The 17,132-nt window shown below is 48.2% G+C and overlaps 2 protein-coding genes across 8 annotated transcripts in view; one reads left to right on the top strand and one right to left on the bottom strand.

Annotated features, from left to right (window-relative positions):
- Positions 1 to 341: 341 nt before the first annotated feature.
- On the bottom strand, positions 342 to 12,423 carry LOC131102385 (lysine-specific histone demethylase 2). 4 transcript variants are annotated; one of them, XM_058048025.1, is made up of 21 exons: positions 12,232 to 12,423; positions 11,807 to 11,949; positions 10,730 to 10,851; positions 9,431 to 9,520; positions 8,802 to 8,913; positions 8,608 to 8,721; positions 7,899 to 7,937; positions 7,625 to 7,817; positions 7,073 to 7,257; positions 6,795 to 6,965; positions 6,646 to 6,720; positions 6,444 to 6,568; positions 6,203 to 6,374; positions 6,009 to 6,101; positions 5,813 to 5,944; positions 5,662 to 5,736; positions 4,127 to 4,243; positions 2,606 to 2,731; positions 1,333 to 1,455; positions 1,111 to 1,263; positions 342 to 1,044 (listed from the first exon to the last, which is right to left on the bottom strand). In XM_058048025.1, the coding sequence occupies exons 1-21, from the start codon at positions 12,245 to 12,247 to the stop codon at positions 961 to 963; spliced, it is 2,460 nt and encodes an 819-aa protein (XP_057904008.1). In that variant the 5' UTR covers positions 12,248 to 12,423; the 3' UTR covers positions 342 to 960. The 4 variants fall into 4 exon arrangements, with proteins under 4 accessions (XP_057904008.1, XP_057904007.1, XP_057904009.1 ...); XM_058048024.1 differs by having other exon boundaries at positions 6,009 to 6,136; positions 6,434 to 6,568; positions 12,232 to 12,422; XM_058048026.1 differs by lacking the exon at positions 2,606 to 2,731 and having other exon boundaries at positions 6,009 to 6,136; positions 6,434 to 6,568.
- Positions 11,731 to 17,132, top strand: part of LOC131102383 (cilia- and flagella-associated protein 69-like) — a 15,369-nt gene continuing 9,967 nt past the window's right edge. For 2 of the 4 annotated variants that reach the window (XR_009119428.1, XM_058048018.1), the window contains exons 1-12: positions 11,733 to 12,044; positions 12,124 to 13,110; positions 13,253 to 13,312; positions 13,375 to 13,440; positions 14,400 to 14,509; positions 14,577 to 14,653; positions 14,712 to 14,879; positions 15,533 to 15,685; positions 16,263 to 16,440; positions 16,519 to 16,642; positions 16,738 to 16,786; positions 16,865 to 16,986. Coding sequence is in view for 3 of the 4 variants with exons in the window: in XM_058048018.1 (XP_057904001.1) it covers positions 13,030 to 13,110; positions 13,253 to 13,312; positions 13,375 to 13,440; positions 14,400 to 14,509; positions 14,577 to 14,653; positions 14,712 to 14,879; positions 15,533 to 15,685; positions 16,263 to 16,440; positions 16,519 to 16,642; positions 16,738 to 16,786; positions 16,865 to 16,986 (1,188 nt within the window). In the remaining variant the exon portion in view is untranslated. Of the gene's footprint in view, positions 12,045 to 12,123; positions 13,111 to 13,252; positions 13,313 to 13,374; positions 13,441 to 14,399; positions 14,510 to 14,576; positions 14,654 to 14,711; positions 14,880 to 15,532; positions 15,686 to 16,262; positions 16,441 to 16,518; positions 16,643 to 16,737; positions 16,787 to 16,864; positions 16,987 to 17,132 lie in introns of all 4 variants that reach the window. The other 2 variants (XM_058048020.1, XM_058048019.1) reach the window with 2 other exon arrangements.

Below are 17,132 nucleotides of genomic sequence, written 5' to 3'. Positions count from 1 at the left end.
GATCCTCACGAGGGTCGTGGGGGTGCTGGAGCCTATCCCAGCTGTCTTGGGGGGAGAGGCGGGGTCCACCCTGAACTGGTGGCCAGCCAATGGGTCAATGACATATTGACAAACAACCATTCCCACCCACGTTCACACCTATGGACAATTTGGAGTGGCCAATTAACCCGGAGAAAAGCCACACAAACTCCACACACTCCACAAACTCCTCTGGTAGCAGTGTGGCCTGCACGTTAACCACTCGTCCGCTGTGCAGCCGCAATAACTATTTTGTAAATTCTAAATATGTTTGTTGTCCAAGAGTTCCCATAATCCTATTGATCATAGAAGATAACCATGGCTGCTTTGGAGCATGATTTATTCCACAAATACAGCAGATAAATACTACAAATGCTAAACAATCATCTGAAATACTCCAAACATCAGACAGAGACAACGTTGTGCTGTTGACAAACTTTAAATAGTCACCCAGGGACAAATAATGTATGAATAATGACTTGTTGTCCTGATGCCATCCCTGAGAAAGTAAGAGGACAGTCGCTTACGTAGTTTAGTACACAAACACCAACTTTCCACCATCCAGCTATCGTGACTTACTCCTGCCTGGCCGCTTGGGATCAAATGACCACGACAAGACAAGAGTTGTATCTTCTACACATCTAACCTCACGTCCACTTCTGTATGGGCAGAGTAAGCACCCACTCCCACAACGCAGCACCAGCTGGAGAACAAGCAACTCCAAATGTTTTTTCTTTTCCTTTGACATGAGACTGCCATCAACAGCGTGCCGGAAGTGGCCAGCGTGTCCATCACGCCTCACGTGGAGGAGACGAGAGACGATGCGTTGCTGATGCGACGCTCCTTTGAAGCCCTTGGTGATCCTCGGCAGTTCACATGGCGCAAGCAGGCCAGGTGGTATAGTTTGGTTTCCGTGCTGGTGAGTCGGAAAGCTCTCCGAGCTCAGAGAGCCGCCATCTTGCTGGCCTCTCTAACCCCACTCAGGTAGGCGCCTGTCACGGTCTGAGGGAAGTGGCGGTTGGTGGCCTGCAATGGAAAAGACATTTAGCTGGAGCGGGCTTGTGTTGTCCGAGTCCTGGAAGCATCAGCTACCTCGCCGGCAAAGAACAACTTTCCCTGAACGTCTTCAGCAATGATGTCATACGCCTCGCCGCTGCCGCCCATCTTCACGAAGCTGTAGGACATCTGTGACCACGTGTCTTTGCTCCAGTGCGTGACAAAGGAACGCAGGGGCTCGGGAACCTCCTGACAAAGACAATGGCCAACAATAGTCCACGCGTTTCATGTCTATGTCTGAGAATGTGACATCACTACCTGCTCTTTGAAAAGCTCACGCAGCACCTTCACGCACTCGTGCACCACGTCCTCGTCCTCCATGTCTCGCACGGCAGCCACAGCGTCACCGGCAATGACAGACATCAACACCGCCTGCTTCCCCTACACCAGACGGAAGCGCATCAATGGCAGCGTGTCCCACAGGACTGCTACCTATTTGTGGCAGGCTAATGTCATCTGCATAACTGACACGTAACAGGAGACAACGTACAAGTATTTTTGTAACTACAAATGAACCGTCTTCAGTCACTCCCTTTTGTCCGCCGCCTTTGAGTGGGAAGGGCTTTCATATCGGAGGCCACTTTGGCTTCATTGACAACTTTTTCCACCAACCATGAGGGTTCCGCACTTTGTTCGGTTCATTTGTTCCTTGAATGCACCACAGTTATGTGCTATGGGATGCAAAAGTGAAACCTACACAGTAACCTCAGTTTTTCCAGACCTGACTGTGATTACTCAATTTCTGCCAAGTAAAATGGAATGTTGGTAGTTAGAGCACAGAAAACCTCTTTACCACCGAAATACACATTTCACCATGATTAGAGCCCCCTGACACAAGAAGAAACCCCCCACAGTCACCTTTCCACTCCTATTACCTTGTACCCTCCCATTATACCCTCCTATTATAGTCGGAGTCAGAGCTGTAAGAGAATATAAGACACAGAAAAACCGTTTAGCGCCTTCTAAATACCCTTTTTAAGACCTGACACCCCTACAGTCACCTTTCCACTCCTATTGCCCAATATACTTCACATAAATGGAGTACATAAGCCATTTAAGCTTGTCTTATTATAAATGTGTTCCCTCGGGGACCTGAAAGAGCGGTGTTCAGGAAGTGGCATTGAGTCTCAGCTTTGGGTGCGTAGCAGCCGCAAAAGTAGCTTGTGTTTTTATTACGGATTATTCTTAGGGATTTAGTCTCAGCCAACATTACTGCCACCTAGTGAGCAGTGTACAACACTACATCGACCTGACATTTGTATTTGAGTTCATCTCCATGCTTGAAAATTATTCCGTGGGGCAAACAACAGCTAACATTTCATGAACAGTTTTGGACTAATAATAGACGCCACTCTACCGCAAAAGAGCAAGATGGTAGAGGACCGAGACGTTTCAAGGGACGGGTGTGCCGTACTAAGCCTGAAGCTTTGCAGAGGAGGGACAGCAGGCCCAACCCAACCTGCGAGTATGCCTCTCCGTGCCCCTCTTAGCGTGTTCACTGCATGTCTGTGACTCGGCCACAAGAACCAACCTGCGGGTCCATGTCGTAGAAAACTGTGAACAAGCCTCTCTTGTCGGGACTCGGCGGGACGTGACCAAAGTAGTCGGCCCCCTGGATCTTGCTGTCCCAAAATCTGTATGGAAACTGGAGAGCGATCTGTAGGGGAGTTAGCCAGGAGGTTACGTTTGCTTCTGTTGTAATGTTTAAGTCTCTCTTGTAATGTTTAAGTCTCTGTAGGGGAGTTAGCCAGGAGGTTACGTTGCTTCTGTTGTAATGTTTAAGTCTCTGTTGTAATGTTTAAGTCTCTGTAGGGGAGTTAGCCAGGAGGTTACGTTGCTTCTGTTGTAATGTTTAAGTCTCTCTTGTAATGTTTAAGTCTCTGTAGGGGAGTTAGCCAGGAGGTTACGTTGCTTCTGTTGTAATGTTTAAGTCTCTGTTGTAATGTTTAAGTCTCTGTAGGGGAGTTAGCCAGGAGGTTACGTTTGCTTCTGTTGTAATGTTTAAGTCTCTCTTGTAATGTTTAAGTCTCTGTAGGGGAGTTAGCCAGGAGGTTACGTTGCTTCTGTTGTAATGTTTAAGTCTCTGTTGTAATGTTTAAGTCTCTGTAGGGGAGTTAGCCAGGAGGTTACGTTGCTTCTGTTGTAATGTTTAAGTCTCTCTTGTAATGTTTAAGTCTCTGTAGGGGAGTTAGCCAGGAGGTTACGTTTGCTTCTGTTGTAATGTTTAAGTCTCTCTTGTAATGTTTAAGTCTCTGTAGGGGAGTTAGCCAGGAGGTTACGTTGCTTCTGTTGTAATGTTTAAGTCTCTCTTGTAATGTTTAAGTCTCTGTAGGGGAGTTAGCCAGGAGGTTACGTTGCTTCTGTTGTAATGTTTAAGTCTCTGTAGGGGAGTTAGCCAGGAGGTTACGTTGCTTCTGTTGTAATGTTTAAGTCTCTGTAGGGGAGTTAGCCAGGAGGTTACGTTGCTTCTGTTGTAATGTTTAAGTCTCTGTAGGGGAGTTATGTTTCTGCTGGCATGTTTCTAATGTTTGCACCATCTGGAAGAAACATCCAAGCCACATTCTACTCAATGTGACTTAGTTTTATGCTACCTTTTTCTGCACAAAGTCGCAGTGTGTCGTTTGTAGTCGACACACAAAAGAAGCCACAGCAGAAAGTTCATTTCGAGTTCCCAACCTATTTGCCATTCATGTGTTTTTTTACTCCATTATTGTCTCGTACAGCGTCCGTTACGATGACACGCACGTGCATCATGGCCAATGGCGCTAAGTGGCGTCATTACATCACCCTTCCATGCGTTCTCATGCACCACTGGCTTCTTCCAGCGACGGCCCCATGGTGAAAAATGAAAGCGTGTGCTAACACGCCGTTCCAGTGGTTCGAGAGAAACAAAGTGCATCTCAGCTTTGGTTTAGCCTATTATGAATATCAACTTTTTACCCCCAATATTTCTTCTTAGGATGGCTTTATTGACATGATTATTATGACTAGTTTATTGCCATATTATGATTATGATGGCTTTATTGTGTATCACGTGTGAGATTGTGTGTACCTTCTCAATGATGCCTGCTCCCAGACTGTGGATAGCTTTCATTTTCCTCTCAGGAAGGGGCGGGTTGAATTGGATGAAGTTCCTCTGAAGCAACGTGAGCGGGACGGTAAGAAGCAGCTACAAGGAGGAAAGGGTTCAAGGAGGTGAGGCAAATCATGATGCACGTTGGACCGCGGCACCAACATTCAAACCGCTACGTAGATTTTTGGAAATGTATATATTCCCCATCTTTCTTGCATTGAGGGTCTTAACCGCATGACAACTCACCAAAATTGGAAAGTGCCTCAGGTTTCTGTTCCTGGACCTTTCTAGTGCCTTCAGTACCATCCTGCTCCTTGCACTACAAGAAAAGCTCCTCAGAATGCAAGTGGCCCCTGCCTGGTTGCTTGGATCTCCAGCTTCCTCACAGATAGACCACAGTACGTCACACCACGTCTGACACTGAGGTCAGCAGCATTGGTGCTCCACAGGGGACTGTACTGGCCCCCCAGCCTCTTCACTCTTTACACTGTGGACTTCTGTTACAACTCCAACTCGTGTCATATCCAGACGTTCACAGACGACACAGACATTATGGGATGTATTAGAGATGACGATGAGGAGTACCGGAGCCTGTGAGGGACTTTGTTGTCTGGGGCCACAACAACAGCCTGCAGCTGAACACCTCCAAAACTAAGGAGCTGATCATCGACTTGGGAAGGACAGACCCAGTCCTTAACCAGTTCTGCTCGGAGCAGAGGAGGTGGAGGTTGTTCAGAACTACAAATACCTCGGGTTGTGGCTGGACAACAAGCTGGACTGGTCATGCAACACGGGGAAACTGTACAAGAAAGCTCAGAGCAGGATGTACTTCTTGAGGAGACAGCGTTTTTAAACATCTGCAGGAAGCTCCTGTGGATGTTCTACCAGTGTGTGGTCGCCAGCGCTCTTTCCTATGCTGTGGTGTGCTGGGGAGGGAGCACAACAAAAGCAGACCTCTCCAGGCTGGAGAAGCTGATCAACAGTGGCAGAGAGGAGGACCCCAAACGAGCTGCGGGTCGTTCTGGACAATGCCAGCCACCCCCTGCACACCGTCACCAGCAGCCAGAGAAGCCTGTTCCCCAAGTGGAGGACCAACAGACTGAAGAACTCCTTTGTCCCCTGTGCCATCAAACAGTTCCAATTCCTCATGGGGGGGGGAGGGGGGGGGGGAGGGGTGAACAACTGCACAAGAACAGATGGACTTTTACATTTATATTTTAAACAGCGCTACATGAGGGTTGATGGACATGTCAAAATCCCCAAGGGATTAATAAAGTATTAATTAATTAATAATAAAGTATTCTGTCTGAAAAAACACAAACATGAACCCCCGAAACTCACTCCCTTTAAACTTAAAAAAAGCAGAACGATGAAGCCCACCCCACCTTCAAGCTTCACTTCCTGAATTCATCCCAGCAGGAAACGGAACATACAATGACGTGAACCCTGAGACGTGCGGGGGTGCGAGGGTCCATCCCATGCTGCCGGCAGCTTGAATTAGTTTGGCGTTTTACCTTCTTGGCTGTCCACTGGGAGCCGTTGGAGCAAGTAACTCGGACCACATCACCCGAGTAGTCAATGGACTGAACCTGAGGTAGAAGAAGGACTATTATACGTCACGACGTACAGCACAGAACGTGACGCTAGGGTAGAGCGGACACCCACCGGGCACTCGGTGCGGATGTCCAGGCCCTCGGCTAGTTTGTGTAGCAGAGCGGCGTAGCCGTGAGTGAGCAGCGTGTGGTCTCCTGAGAACTGCGCAAAGAATTCATTGTGGTCCCAGGATCTGGCTGAGACCTGCGTGCAGGAAAACACTGGGTTAGCAGGAAAACGGTGAAAGCGGCCAGTCTCAGCCTCGGACCTGCTTTAAAGAGCTCCCACAGGCGTACTCCAGGTTGCTGAGGTGAAACTGAAGAACTTTCTCCTCCAGTTCGCTGAACTGGATGCCCGACTCCTGCAGAAAGTTCTTTTTAAGCTCCTGGACTTTCTCTGTCACACAAGGAAAAATGTCAGTGTTGGTTGTGGACTCCAGCCCGTCCGACAAGGTCTCAGCACCTCCCAGCGGCATGTCCTGGCTCTGCGACTTGTCCTTCCTCCACTCCGACACCACATCCAGAATGGCGTTGAAGTGGAAGTCCATGCGCTTGTCAATGGCGGGGTCGGTGCCCCGGCCCCCCTCCTGAAACAGGTCGCAGCGCTCGCCCAGCTTGTGCATGCGGAGGTCCATCTGCAGCAGCAAAGGTGGGCTTAGGAGGACGAGCCAAACTTTGGGACCCTCTCTCTTACCTGCTCGCACATCAGAGCAACCGGGTTGTTCACGCAGCCGTTGACGATCTGAGCGCCCCGACCCACGGTGACGCCCAAGGAGTTGTCGTCCCAGACGCGGCCGCCGATTCTCTGGCGGGCCTCCAGCACCAGCACCTGCGGGCCAGAAGATCAAGCCCCCATCAGGTCGGCCCGTCCCAGGGATCCGTGCCAAAGCGAGCCAGGACACAAACCTGACTGCCAAAGTTGTGCAGCTGGCGCGCAGCAGCGAGGCCAGAGGCCCCCGCGCCGATCACGACCACGTTCTTCTGCCGAAAGCAAAAGGAGACATGAGGCGTGATGATTCATCATGCGGAACCACCTACAGGATGCTGACGCTTACACAGCGATGCCTTTCCGGGAGGAGAGGCCACTGGACCGCCAGCACCCCCGTATTGATGAGACCCTTCCTGGTCATGAAGTGGAGTACCCGCTCCATCTCTTGCATGCAGCGCACACGCACCAACCCGCGCACAATGATGTGCCGGGCGCATTTCTGGGCGGTCAGAACCTCCTTCAGATAAAAAAACACTCCATGAGTCGTTCTCGTCCCGGCCGCAAAACAACGTGCGGCTGGCTCGCCCTACCAGCCTGACGTCTTGCCCCCTGTGTGCTGAGTACCTTACAATTTTTGTGCCAGGATGCCAGGATGAGATTACGCAGAGCCAAATACATGGTGGGATCGCGGGAAAATTCCGGAAACTCGTAAAGCTCGTCCAACTCCATCATGTCTGGTCGGACGCAGAGAGCCTTGCCGCACTCGTTGGGCTGGTAGAAGGGCTGGAAGTACGGACACAAGCCTGCCCCTGACAAGACACCGTTTCACCAGAAAAACACTGCCATGCTAACATCCTTAAAAGTCCTGAGAAAAAAGTCTGAAGTTCTAATTTTACCGGAAAAAAGAAAATTGTCATTTCTGAGGAGAAACTCTCAAGTTACAGGCAAAAAGTCTAAATTTGACAAGACAAAACCTTTTACAAGAAAAAAGTTGGAATTTTGTAAAAATCAAATTGTACTTTGGCAGAATATAAAAGAATAAAGTTACTCTTATTTTAAAATGACAGAAAACTATAAAATTACAATTGTACTAAACGTTAAAAACGTTAAAAGTTAAAATCTTGCAAGAAAAAAAATCAGAATTTTAAAAAGAAAATATAGGCTTGCCGCACATACTTTGAGGCGGGGCCGCCCTGCAGTGGTCCGCCCTCAGCTCGCCGGCGTGCGTGCTGGCGGGAGCGCAGGACGGACTCATGCCCACGCAGTCGGGGTAGTAAGCGGCCAGGAAGGGAGCGGCCGGACTGTCCTTGAACAGCGGAGGCAGAATGAGCATGGAATGCCACCAGCTGTCGGCCACCTCCGCTACTCGCTGCAGGGAGCAAAGAGCGGAGGACTTCAGACGCTGCCAAGGGAATGACAAGATGGATGAACGCTCCCACGCTCATCTTACCAGGTCTTCTGGCTGGGAGCACTGGTCCTGCCCTTCGCTCTGTGGACAAACACCCACGCCTCCCGTCAATCCACTCCACTTTTTTTACACTATAATAGGCTATATTATATATACTATACACGGTATATTAGAAACAGAGTTTCCAAACTGCTGCACAGACTAGTCAACTTTCATTCAAAGTACAAATATACCTCAATCAGAACTCCAATCAAAACAGAAACATTAAAACCAAGGAGTAAAGCAATACAAGCTAGCAATACAAGCTAGCAATACAAGTCATAAATAAAGAAATATAAACGGATTCAAACTGAAAGAAAGGTGAAAAGCCAGAGTAGAAAAGTGGCTTTTGGGGGGACCTGGACTAGCTGGAAGCGGGAGGGAGTCCTGTGGCTGATTCCAGAGTAAAGTATTACAGTACAGTACAGTACAATACTTTACAGTACAGTAAAGTATTACAGTAGTCCAGACGCCATGAAATTCAAGCGTGCATGACTTGTTCCAAGTGTCGCAAGGATAAAAATGATTTCATTTCGGATAAAAGTTGAAGATGATAAAACAACAAGTATGATGCCAAGGCTGGTGGCTGTGGGACAAACGTTGTTTTTGAGGGGGCATTGGAATCGAGCAGGACAGCTTCGGTCCTCTCCTCATTCCGGGCCAACCAGACTTGACATCACGCCAGCTCATCTACTTCCTCTTTCCCGCCCACCTTGCCGCTGTTCATCTTCATCCCGCAGCGGTACGTCACGGCCAGGGAGCTGCTGAGCTGGATGTCCTTGGTCAGCTGACGCCACTTCCCGCAGTCCGCTTTGGTGCACTGCACCTGCCGGGACGCAAGGACGACACACCGGGACATTCCGCTGTCATCACGTCCGCGTGGCGGCGGGCCCTATGACTTCTCACCCAATAGGGAAGCTGCTGGTCCGCCATGAACGCTTTGGGACTGGGCTCGCTCTTCCCGTTGCTCGTCCACACTCTCTTCCACCACGCAAACATTTCATAGCCGCCTTTGTGACTGCAGGAAATAAACGCATGCAGTACTTTCTGACTTGGCTGCTGCTGCTACTGCTACTGCTACTGCTACTGCTACTACTACTACTACTACTACACGCACTGCTCTTCCAGTACTTTCTACCTTGGCTACCACTACTACTACTACACACACTGCTCTTCCAGTACTTTCTACCTTGGCTACCACTACTACTACTACACACACTGCTCTTCCAGTACTTTCTACCTTGGCTACTACTACTACTACACACACTGCTCTTCCAGTACTTTCTACCTTGGCTACTACTACTACTACACACACTGCTCTTCCAGTACTTTCTACCTTGGCTACCACTACTACTACTACACACACTGCTCTTCCAGTACTTTCTACCTTGGCTACTACTACTACTACACGCACTGCTCTTCCAGTACTTTCTACCTTGGTTACTACTACTACACACACTGCTCTTCCGTTACTTTGTAGTTTCAGTAGTAGTACATGCAGCAGTCACGTATTACTTTCTAGCTGTGTGTTTTACCTTCGGTAGTAGTAATCAAAGCACTCGTTACAAAAGTGCTCGCCACATGACAGATGGTACCAGCGAGACGTGTAGCCATTCTTAGCACATCTGGTGGGAAAGGACACATGGCATTTATTTGGCAAAGTGGGGGTATCAAGTGGGGGGGGGGTACAGTTGTGGTCAAAAGTTTACAGACACGTGTAAAGAACATCATGTCATGGCTCTCTTGAGTTTCCAGTTATTTCTACAACTCTGATGTTTCTCTGATAGAGCGATTGGAACAGATACTTCTTGGTCCCAACCAAAATTCATGGAGTTTGGTTCTTTTATGGTTTTAGCAAAGGTTGACGGGAACATCTGCTGGGTCCAAAATATACATACAGCAATGCTAATATCTGGCTCCATTTTGGTAGCCATCCACAGGCGTCGGGCAAGCTTCTGGTTGAATCTTTGACCGCTCGTCTTGATGGAATTGGTGCAGTTCTGTTCAATTTTTTGCCTTTCTGACATGGACATGTTTCTTCATATTCTTCAGCTTCATGCTGTCCCATGCTTGCCGAGACGTGGGCACAGGAGTAATCCTCAAATATCGATGAGATGCCGCTCTTTTTGACCTTCATAGATTATGCAAAAACTGAAACGGCAGTCAAACTACTCAAGAAGGCTCTTTTTGCAGACGACTGTGCTCTGTTGGCCCACGCAGAAGAAGACCTGCAATCGATGCTTTACGCTTGGCGGAAGCTACCAGGCTATGCGGCCTGACAATCAGTGTTGGCAAAACAGACGTTCTCCACCAACCTGTTCCTCAAATGAGGGGCAGAGCTTGAAAAACACTGAGCGGTTCAGGTATCGAGGCAGCGTCATTGCAAGCGAACAAGGAGATTGATGATCGGATCAGCAAAGCCGGCCAAGCACTTGGAGACTGAAAAATACTCAAGCGGCTCAACATCCGCCTTGAAGCTAAGCATTGCAGACATTTGGCGGAACTCGAGATGTTCCGCCAAAGAGCCCTCGGTTCGATACTGTGGGAAGACCATGTCACCAACCCGGAGGTGTTTGAGAGGTCACAATCCACAAATATTGAAGCCATGCTGGCTTGGACATGCATTTGGCATGGATGACCATCACATTGGGACAAAGAAGTATCTGTTCCAATCGCTCTATCAGAGAAACATCAGAGTTGTAGAAATAACTGGAAACTCAAGAGAGCCATGACATGATGTTCTTTACACGTGTCTGTAAACTTTTGACCACAACTGTGAGTGAAATGAATGAAAGTGTATGTCCAAAGTGTAGCAAGCCGACCCCCGGTGTCACCTGTCAGATGCGCTGGCGAAACAGACGGGATACGTGGCGGAACAGCCAGCCTTCTCGCACTTCCTGTATTTCTTCTCCGACTGGTCATCCTCCTCTTCCGTATCCGTGGCTTTTCTTTTGCTCTGCAGCAGACAGACATGTCTGTCACCACCAATTCTTATTTTCACTTCATCTTGTGACATTCTTCCTGTATTTTTTGTATGAATCAAGATTCTATGAATTAGCATTTTCATTGAATGTGGCTTTTATTTTCAAAAAAGGTTTTCGGGTAGTATCCTGTAAGACAGGGGTGTCAAACTCACGCCATTGAGACACACTGCAGGTTTTCTTTCGAGCCGGTCACCCAAGCAGGTGATTTTAATGATCAACACCACCTTCAGGTCGAGGGAAGGAGCTCATCAATGAAATCACCTGCTGGACAAACTGGTTGGAGAGCAAACCTGCAGCGCTTCGGTCCTCCATTGACATGTGCTCCAAGAGGCCAGGAAAAAATGACAAATTTATCATGAAAAGATTTGCTCAAGACCACATGTTGGCCACACAGTCAGGAGGTGGGAAGACCTGGGTTTGATTCTCGGCTTGGGCATCTCTGTATGGAGTTTGCATGTTCTCCCCGTGTGTGCCTGGGTGTTCTCCTGGTACCCCCCCCCATCCCAAAAACATGTTAGCTTCATTGGCCACTCCAAATTGTCCATAGGTATGAATGTGAGTGTGAATGGTTGTTTGTCTATATGTGCCCTGGGATTGGCTGGCCACCAGTCCAGGGACCGCCTCTCGCCCAAAGACAGCTGGGATAGGCTCCAGCACCCCCGCGACCCTCGTGAGGAAAAAGCGGTAGAAAATGAATGAATGAATGATAAACATCTATTTTATTTGATGACATTTCTAAACGATTCAATGCAAATGTAATAATAATACAATAAAAAAACACCTTTAAATAATGCAAGTATGACAACTAAAAGTGAAAGTAAAACGTAGAAGATGACCGTCTTTGTGCAGGCAGGATATGTACACGATTGGTGCAGCTCTTGCAAGTGGGTTTAATGTGTCCCTGGTCAGGTGTCCAAGTGTAAGTACCTGTCCGGGTGGAGGGTTATTGGCCCGCTTCACTCGGACGTTGCTCTGCCTCCCGGAGGACCGTGGAGCCTGGCTATCGCCCGGAGACTCCCCCGAGCTCCTCTTCTTGGCTCGCCGGCCGCTGGAACCGATCCCCGGGTAATCTATTGGAAAGCAACGCGGTGACATGTCAACGTCACAGGACAACAAAGCAACGGTTGCTCCATTCGGGCCCGTTTGTCGCGGTGCCAACCAAAAGGTGAGTTTTGTGTTCGCCACGAGTACTAAATAATCACGCAGGCGAGAGGATGACACAAAGTCACCTTATGTGCTTACAGGCAGCGAACAATCACAACAGGGAGCTCTTTAGATCCCCCATGTCGGGTCAGCGTGCTACGTTTAGCATGTAGCTAGCACCATCGGCAGATACATTCGTGCTCACTGACCTGCGTCCGACAGCATGTTGGGATTTCCTTTCAGCTCTGGAAATAAGTGTGTGTTTTTTTGACTTTGTAACCAGACAAGGATTTTTTCCAGCCGCCGTCCTTTTATTGTTGAGAGGGAATAAAGGCGTTGTTGTCGTTAGAACACCACTACCGGTTTTAAGAGGAAATGGGCGGATCCTCGAGAACGTACCTTGTTTGGCTCCCCCCACTTGCCGTAGCTAAGCCGGCTCACCATAGCAACTGCAAATAAACTCACTATAGCAACTGTCAATTCAACTTAAGGGCTCGTGTCACCTTTCGGGAACTCTGGCAATCTGGAGTCAAACGGAATGACGTCATATGTTATCGTTTCCAAAGAGCAATCGCGTGTTCCGTCATGGACCTAAAATGACGGATTCGCGTGGAGGTTTTCACACAAGCTAATGTTACGCAACACCAGTCTCGGGCGTCTGAACCACAAAGAGCTGACAAATTATGAAATATTTTCAAATAATTTCACATAAGCTAACATAAGTCAACATGCCAGCGCCTATTGGAAGCATCATTTAGCTGTTTTGTGTCGGGTCGCCTTGTCCAATTGCTTTGTCGGGAGCACCGGATGTTCCGATTTCCAAGGGAACGGGAACGCACCGTCAGCCGACGGCCAGCGTTTTGACAGAGAGGAGGGAGATGTTATGGTCAGGTGACGGTTGCATTCGGTTCGCGGTCGTTTGCTGACATTTTGGGGGGTGCTTTGTTAGCCAATGAGTCGTTGATTGTGGCTTCGTGTAAAAATCGTCTGGAGTCGAATGTTCACACATGGATTCATGTGAAGTTCTGGCCAGGAGGAAAGTGGACGTCGCTGTTGTCCGGCCGAGGGTTTCGGACCACGTTGAGCAGGTACATTTATTGACTGGCATGTTTGAGCCTAGTTACAGACGCGATGGTTCTAGAAGTAATCACCACTTGTACAATCTTAATATAGTCGTGACTACACTCACCCACTCCTGGAATCACAAAGGTCTTGTTTCATCATCATCAGGTCTGTTCTAAAACTCTGGACCTCAACAGGGTGATCCGTCTCCTTGAGGACCCCCTGACGGTAAGGCATGATGATTTTACCATATTTGGTTCACTTTTTGAAAGTACGTTCACTCCTTCAAGACAAACATGCAGGAGAGGCACGTGTTTGTGTTGAAGAAGGTCCTCAGGAGAAGGCAGCGTGGATTTGTATCCTTTTTAAGTGGCCATTGTCCTGGTTTTTACTCTCTCAGGCAGGGCTGTCCGAAGTGCGACACGAAAGACCGCTTCGGCCTACAGCATGGTTTTGATTGGTCCTCGACTATTGTCATAATAATCTGAATATTAATGAGGTACCTTATTAATGAGGTATATTGTTAAATATTACAAGTGGAATGAATCATGACCGTGACATGACCGCACATACAGTACATTATATTTTATGTAATATACATGATATATTTGTGTGTGTGTATATGTATGTATGTATATAGTTTACATATACACAGTATATATAAAAAGATAGCGAAAGAATATCTCATTTTTATGGCACCAGTATCAAGGTAATATATAGCTACTATTTTTATTTAAATTCTGTGGGCCATAACTCCCACCCCTCCACATGTCTTGATTTGGCAAGAATAAACTCATAATTTCGATGGTAACATCATCGTATTCTACCCCAAAGTCAGAAAATTACAGGAAAACGGGATATTATGAGAACAAACTTGAGATTAATATCATAATTTCTGAGAAAAAAGTCTGAATTTCATGACAATAAAATTGTCATTTCCAATAAAAAAAGTCATTTAACAGGAAAAAGTCGTAATATTGCAACAAAAATAGTCTTTTAGGGGGAAAACAAGCCCAGGTTTTAGGAGAAAACATTGGGAATCCAAAAGTGGGCAGTACTAGGTGAAAAAAGAAGCCAACACCCATATGGTCCCATTTGTGCTTTCCAAGCGGGGGCAATGTAGCTACTGTCACCTGAGATGTGTCGCCAGAAACACCTACAGATTGTCAGGTATTCCTCGTGCCTGCTCTCAAGGCACACGGATGGAAACGCAGCCTGAACACCAAACGTCCCGAGACGCTTGTTTCCTCCAGGCGTCTGTCAGAAATAAGGCGTGCGTGTCCTCTTGCTGACAAACGTCCTGAACCGTGTCAAGCTGCTGAGGGAGCTGGCAAGCATCTCAAGAATCCTGGAGGCCTGTGCAGAGAAGGCGAAGGACCACGATGAATATTCTGTCGTTTTGTGTGAGGCGCTTCAGATTTGCAGGTGGGAACCTCAGCGAGTCTCCTGGACTAAATTGATTCTATTGAGTCAAATGTTCTTTCCCCCCAAGGCTTCCCTTCCTGAAGGAAAGGTTGTCTGACGAGCTGATCTACGCTCAGGATGTCAAGCAGTTCCTGTCCCACATGGGTACGCGCACGCATAACATGTGACTCGGGAGTGCCAAGCCTGACGTTTGTGCCTGCAGGATATCTGATGAGGGTGCCGGACGACCAGGTCAGGCATCAGGTTGTGGAATCGGTCAAGTCCTTCTACATCTGCTGCATGGCTCCCGGCAAACACACGCACCACGGTACGGTCCGGCCCCCCAAGCCAAAGTGTCGGACCCTCAACTCCTACAACAGACTTTTACTAAGTTAGCCTTTCTCTTTTTCCTTCTTCCCGGATGCCACGCTTTTCAAGTCATCTTCCCATCTCCAAAATCTCACTTTTTCTGGTCTAGATGTTGGGATCCCTAGTGTTTGTATTCCCTACAACACTTGTTAGGATCCCTAGTGTTTGTATTCCCTACAACACTTGTTAGGATCCCTAGTGTTTGTATTCCCTACAACACTTGTTAGGATCCCTAGTGTTTGTATTCCCTACAACACTTGTTAGGATCCCTAGTGTTTGTATTCCCTACAACACTTGTTAGGATCCCTAGTGTTTGTATTCCCTACAACACTTGTTAGGATCCCTAGTGTTTGTATTCCCTACAACACTTGTTAGGATCCCTAGTGTTTGTATTCCCTACAACACTTGTTAGGATCCCTAGTGTTTGTATTCCCTACAACACTTGTTAGGATCCCTAGTGTTTGTATTCCCTACAACACTTGTTAGGATCCCTAGTGTTTGTATTCCCTACAACACTTGTTAGGATCCCTAGTGTTTGAATTCCCTACAACATTGGGACCACACTGAAAAGATAATAACATGAATAATAACTATTATTCCGATGACTACTGCAGTTATTATTACTATGGAGGATCTTCTTCTATGAAGAACTTTAGTGAACGTACGTGTGTGCAGGGCCTCGGCCAACATCTCCAGGCTACCGGCTGCAGCTGCTGGAGCGCAGCGACCTGGCCCGGACGCTCTTCCTCTCCATGGCGGCGCTGGAGGAGCAGCCCGCCATCAAGCTGCTGCTCCTGCAGACACTTCAGATCCTCTCCAGCTCATCTGGTCAGTGTGGTAGTTGACCTCCTTCATTAACTCACATGGGGGGCATCATCAAGGGTTCTTGTGCCAATGTCAGGGGGGTCAATGTTGCTAGAGATACACGCCGTTCTCACACTGATGAGTCCTCCAAGGAGCGCTATAGTTATGGTAATTTGATGCTAATGCTTAACCGCAAGGCATGCTGCTGGTGTACCTCGGTAAAACCTCACTCCCTCTGCTTTAAGAGCTGCGCTGAACGTTGGGCTGACAGTCCGGGCTTGTGGCTGAGCGGTCAGCACTTACAGATAGCGTACAGATAGACCGGCGGGTGGGTAGGTAGGCAGGCAGGCAGATCTCCAAGAGAAATGGTCATGTAGCATGTAGCACAAAGAAGAAGGTAACCATACTACTGTAGTCAGCCTATTGGATGAAGAGGAACAAAATGATCACAGTTCCACCTCCCGCATCTGCAACTGACTGGCAGATAGTTGGCTAAGCTGCATTTTAAGATGCGTAGCGAAGCCTGCGGAAGGCTCCAACATAAAAAGGCTGGAGTACACCTAGGCTTGGTAGAACATGATTCCAAAGTCATTCCTTCCAGATATGAACTGTGCTTTAATGCTGAGCGCACGAGGAGCCGAGACCATCTGCCTTCACATGAACCAACACGACCCGTCCGGACGGATCCTCTTCCACTCCTCCGAAATCCTCTGGAACCTCCTGGAGAGAGGAAGCAAGGCGGAGGTGGCTGCCCAGCTCAGCAGCGTGGAATGTGCCATGTCAGTGTTGCACTTGGTTCTCCTCCCCGTCTTCTTCCAGACAAGTTGACATCACGAGGGCTTCGGTTTGTCTTCCAGATCTCTAAAAGAAGCTTTCTTTGACATCCTGCTCAAAGGTTTCCGACACGCCGACATCCAGGTCAGGAACGATCTTCTGGTGCTGACGACTCTCTTTGCTGAGAACTCCAGCTCCCTGCTGGTTGTGAGTGATGGACGTGTGTGCCTTTACTGAGCGGGACCACTGTGGGGATAACCGAGACACGTAGAAAGCTTTGATACACGTCTCTCTCTACGCAGGAGAGCCTCTTCGCCAAGCAGCTCATCGCCATCAGCACATTTCCTGAGCGTAAGCCCGCTCTCCTCCTTCTTTCTGGCCTTTTCAAATGTGACTTAGGCAGGATGTTCTTCTCTCAAATGACTTCAGTGAAGAGCTCCAACCCTTGGGCGGGCAAGCTGAGGCTGAGCTGCAGCACAGAGGACCTGCAGATGAAGAAGCTGCTGTTGAATCTGCTGCTTTTGATGGCCAAGGACTCAGCAGCCATCCAGGTGGGGCCTTCACAAATTAACAGCCACATTCAAGGATGAACCAGGAGGGGTTCTTCAACAATACGTTTATTAATAACAGCCACATTCAAGGATGAACCAGGAGGGGTTCTTCAACAATACGTTTATTAATATCAGCCACATTCAAG

This window comes from Doryrhamphus excisus, chromosome 14 (genome assembly GCF_030265055.1).
Source record: "Doryrhamphus excisus isolate RoL2022-K1 chromosome 14, RoL_Dexc_1.0, whole genome shotgun sequence".
NCBI lineage: Eukaryota > Metazoa > Chordata > Actinopteri > Syngnathiformes > Syngnathidae > Doryrhamphus > Doryrhamphus excisus.
This window is presented reverse-complemented; position numbering and strand designations above follow the sequence as displayed.

What these genes read in the sequence shown, in the direction of transcription:
- LOC131102385 (XM_058048024.1), bottom strand. An exon ending in TGCACAACTTTGGCAGTCAG is followed by an intron (nt 6,569 to 6,645) that starts GTTTGTGTCCTG and finishes TCTGGCCCGCAG; the next exon opens with GTGCTGGTGCTGGAGGCCCG. An exon ending in GAGCAGGCATCATTGAGAAG is followed by an intron (nt 2,732 to 4,126) that starts GTACACACAATC and finishes ACTCCCCTACAG; the next exon opens with ATCGCTCTCCAGTTTCCATA.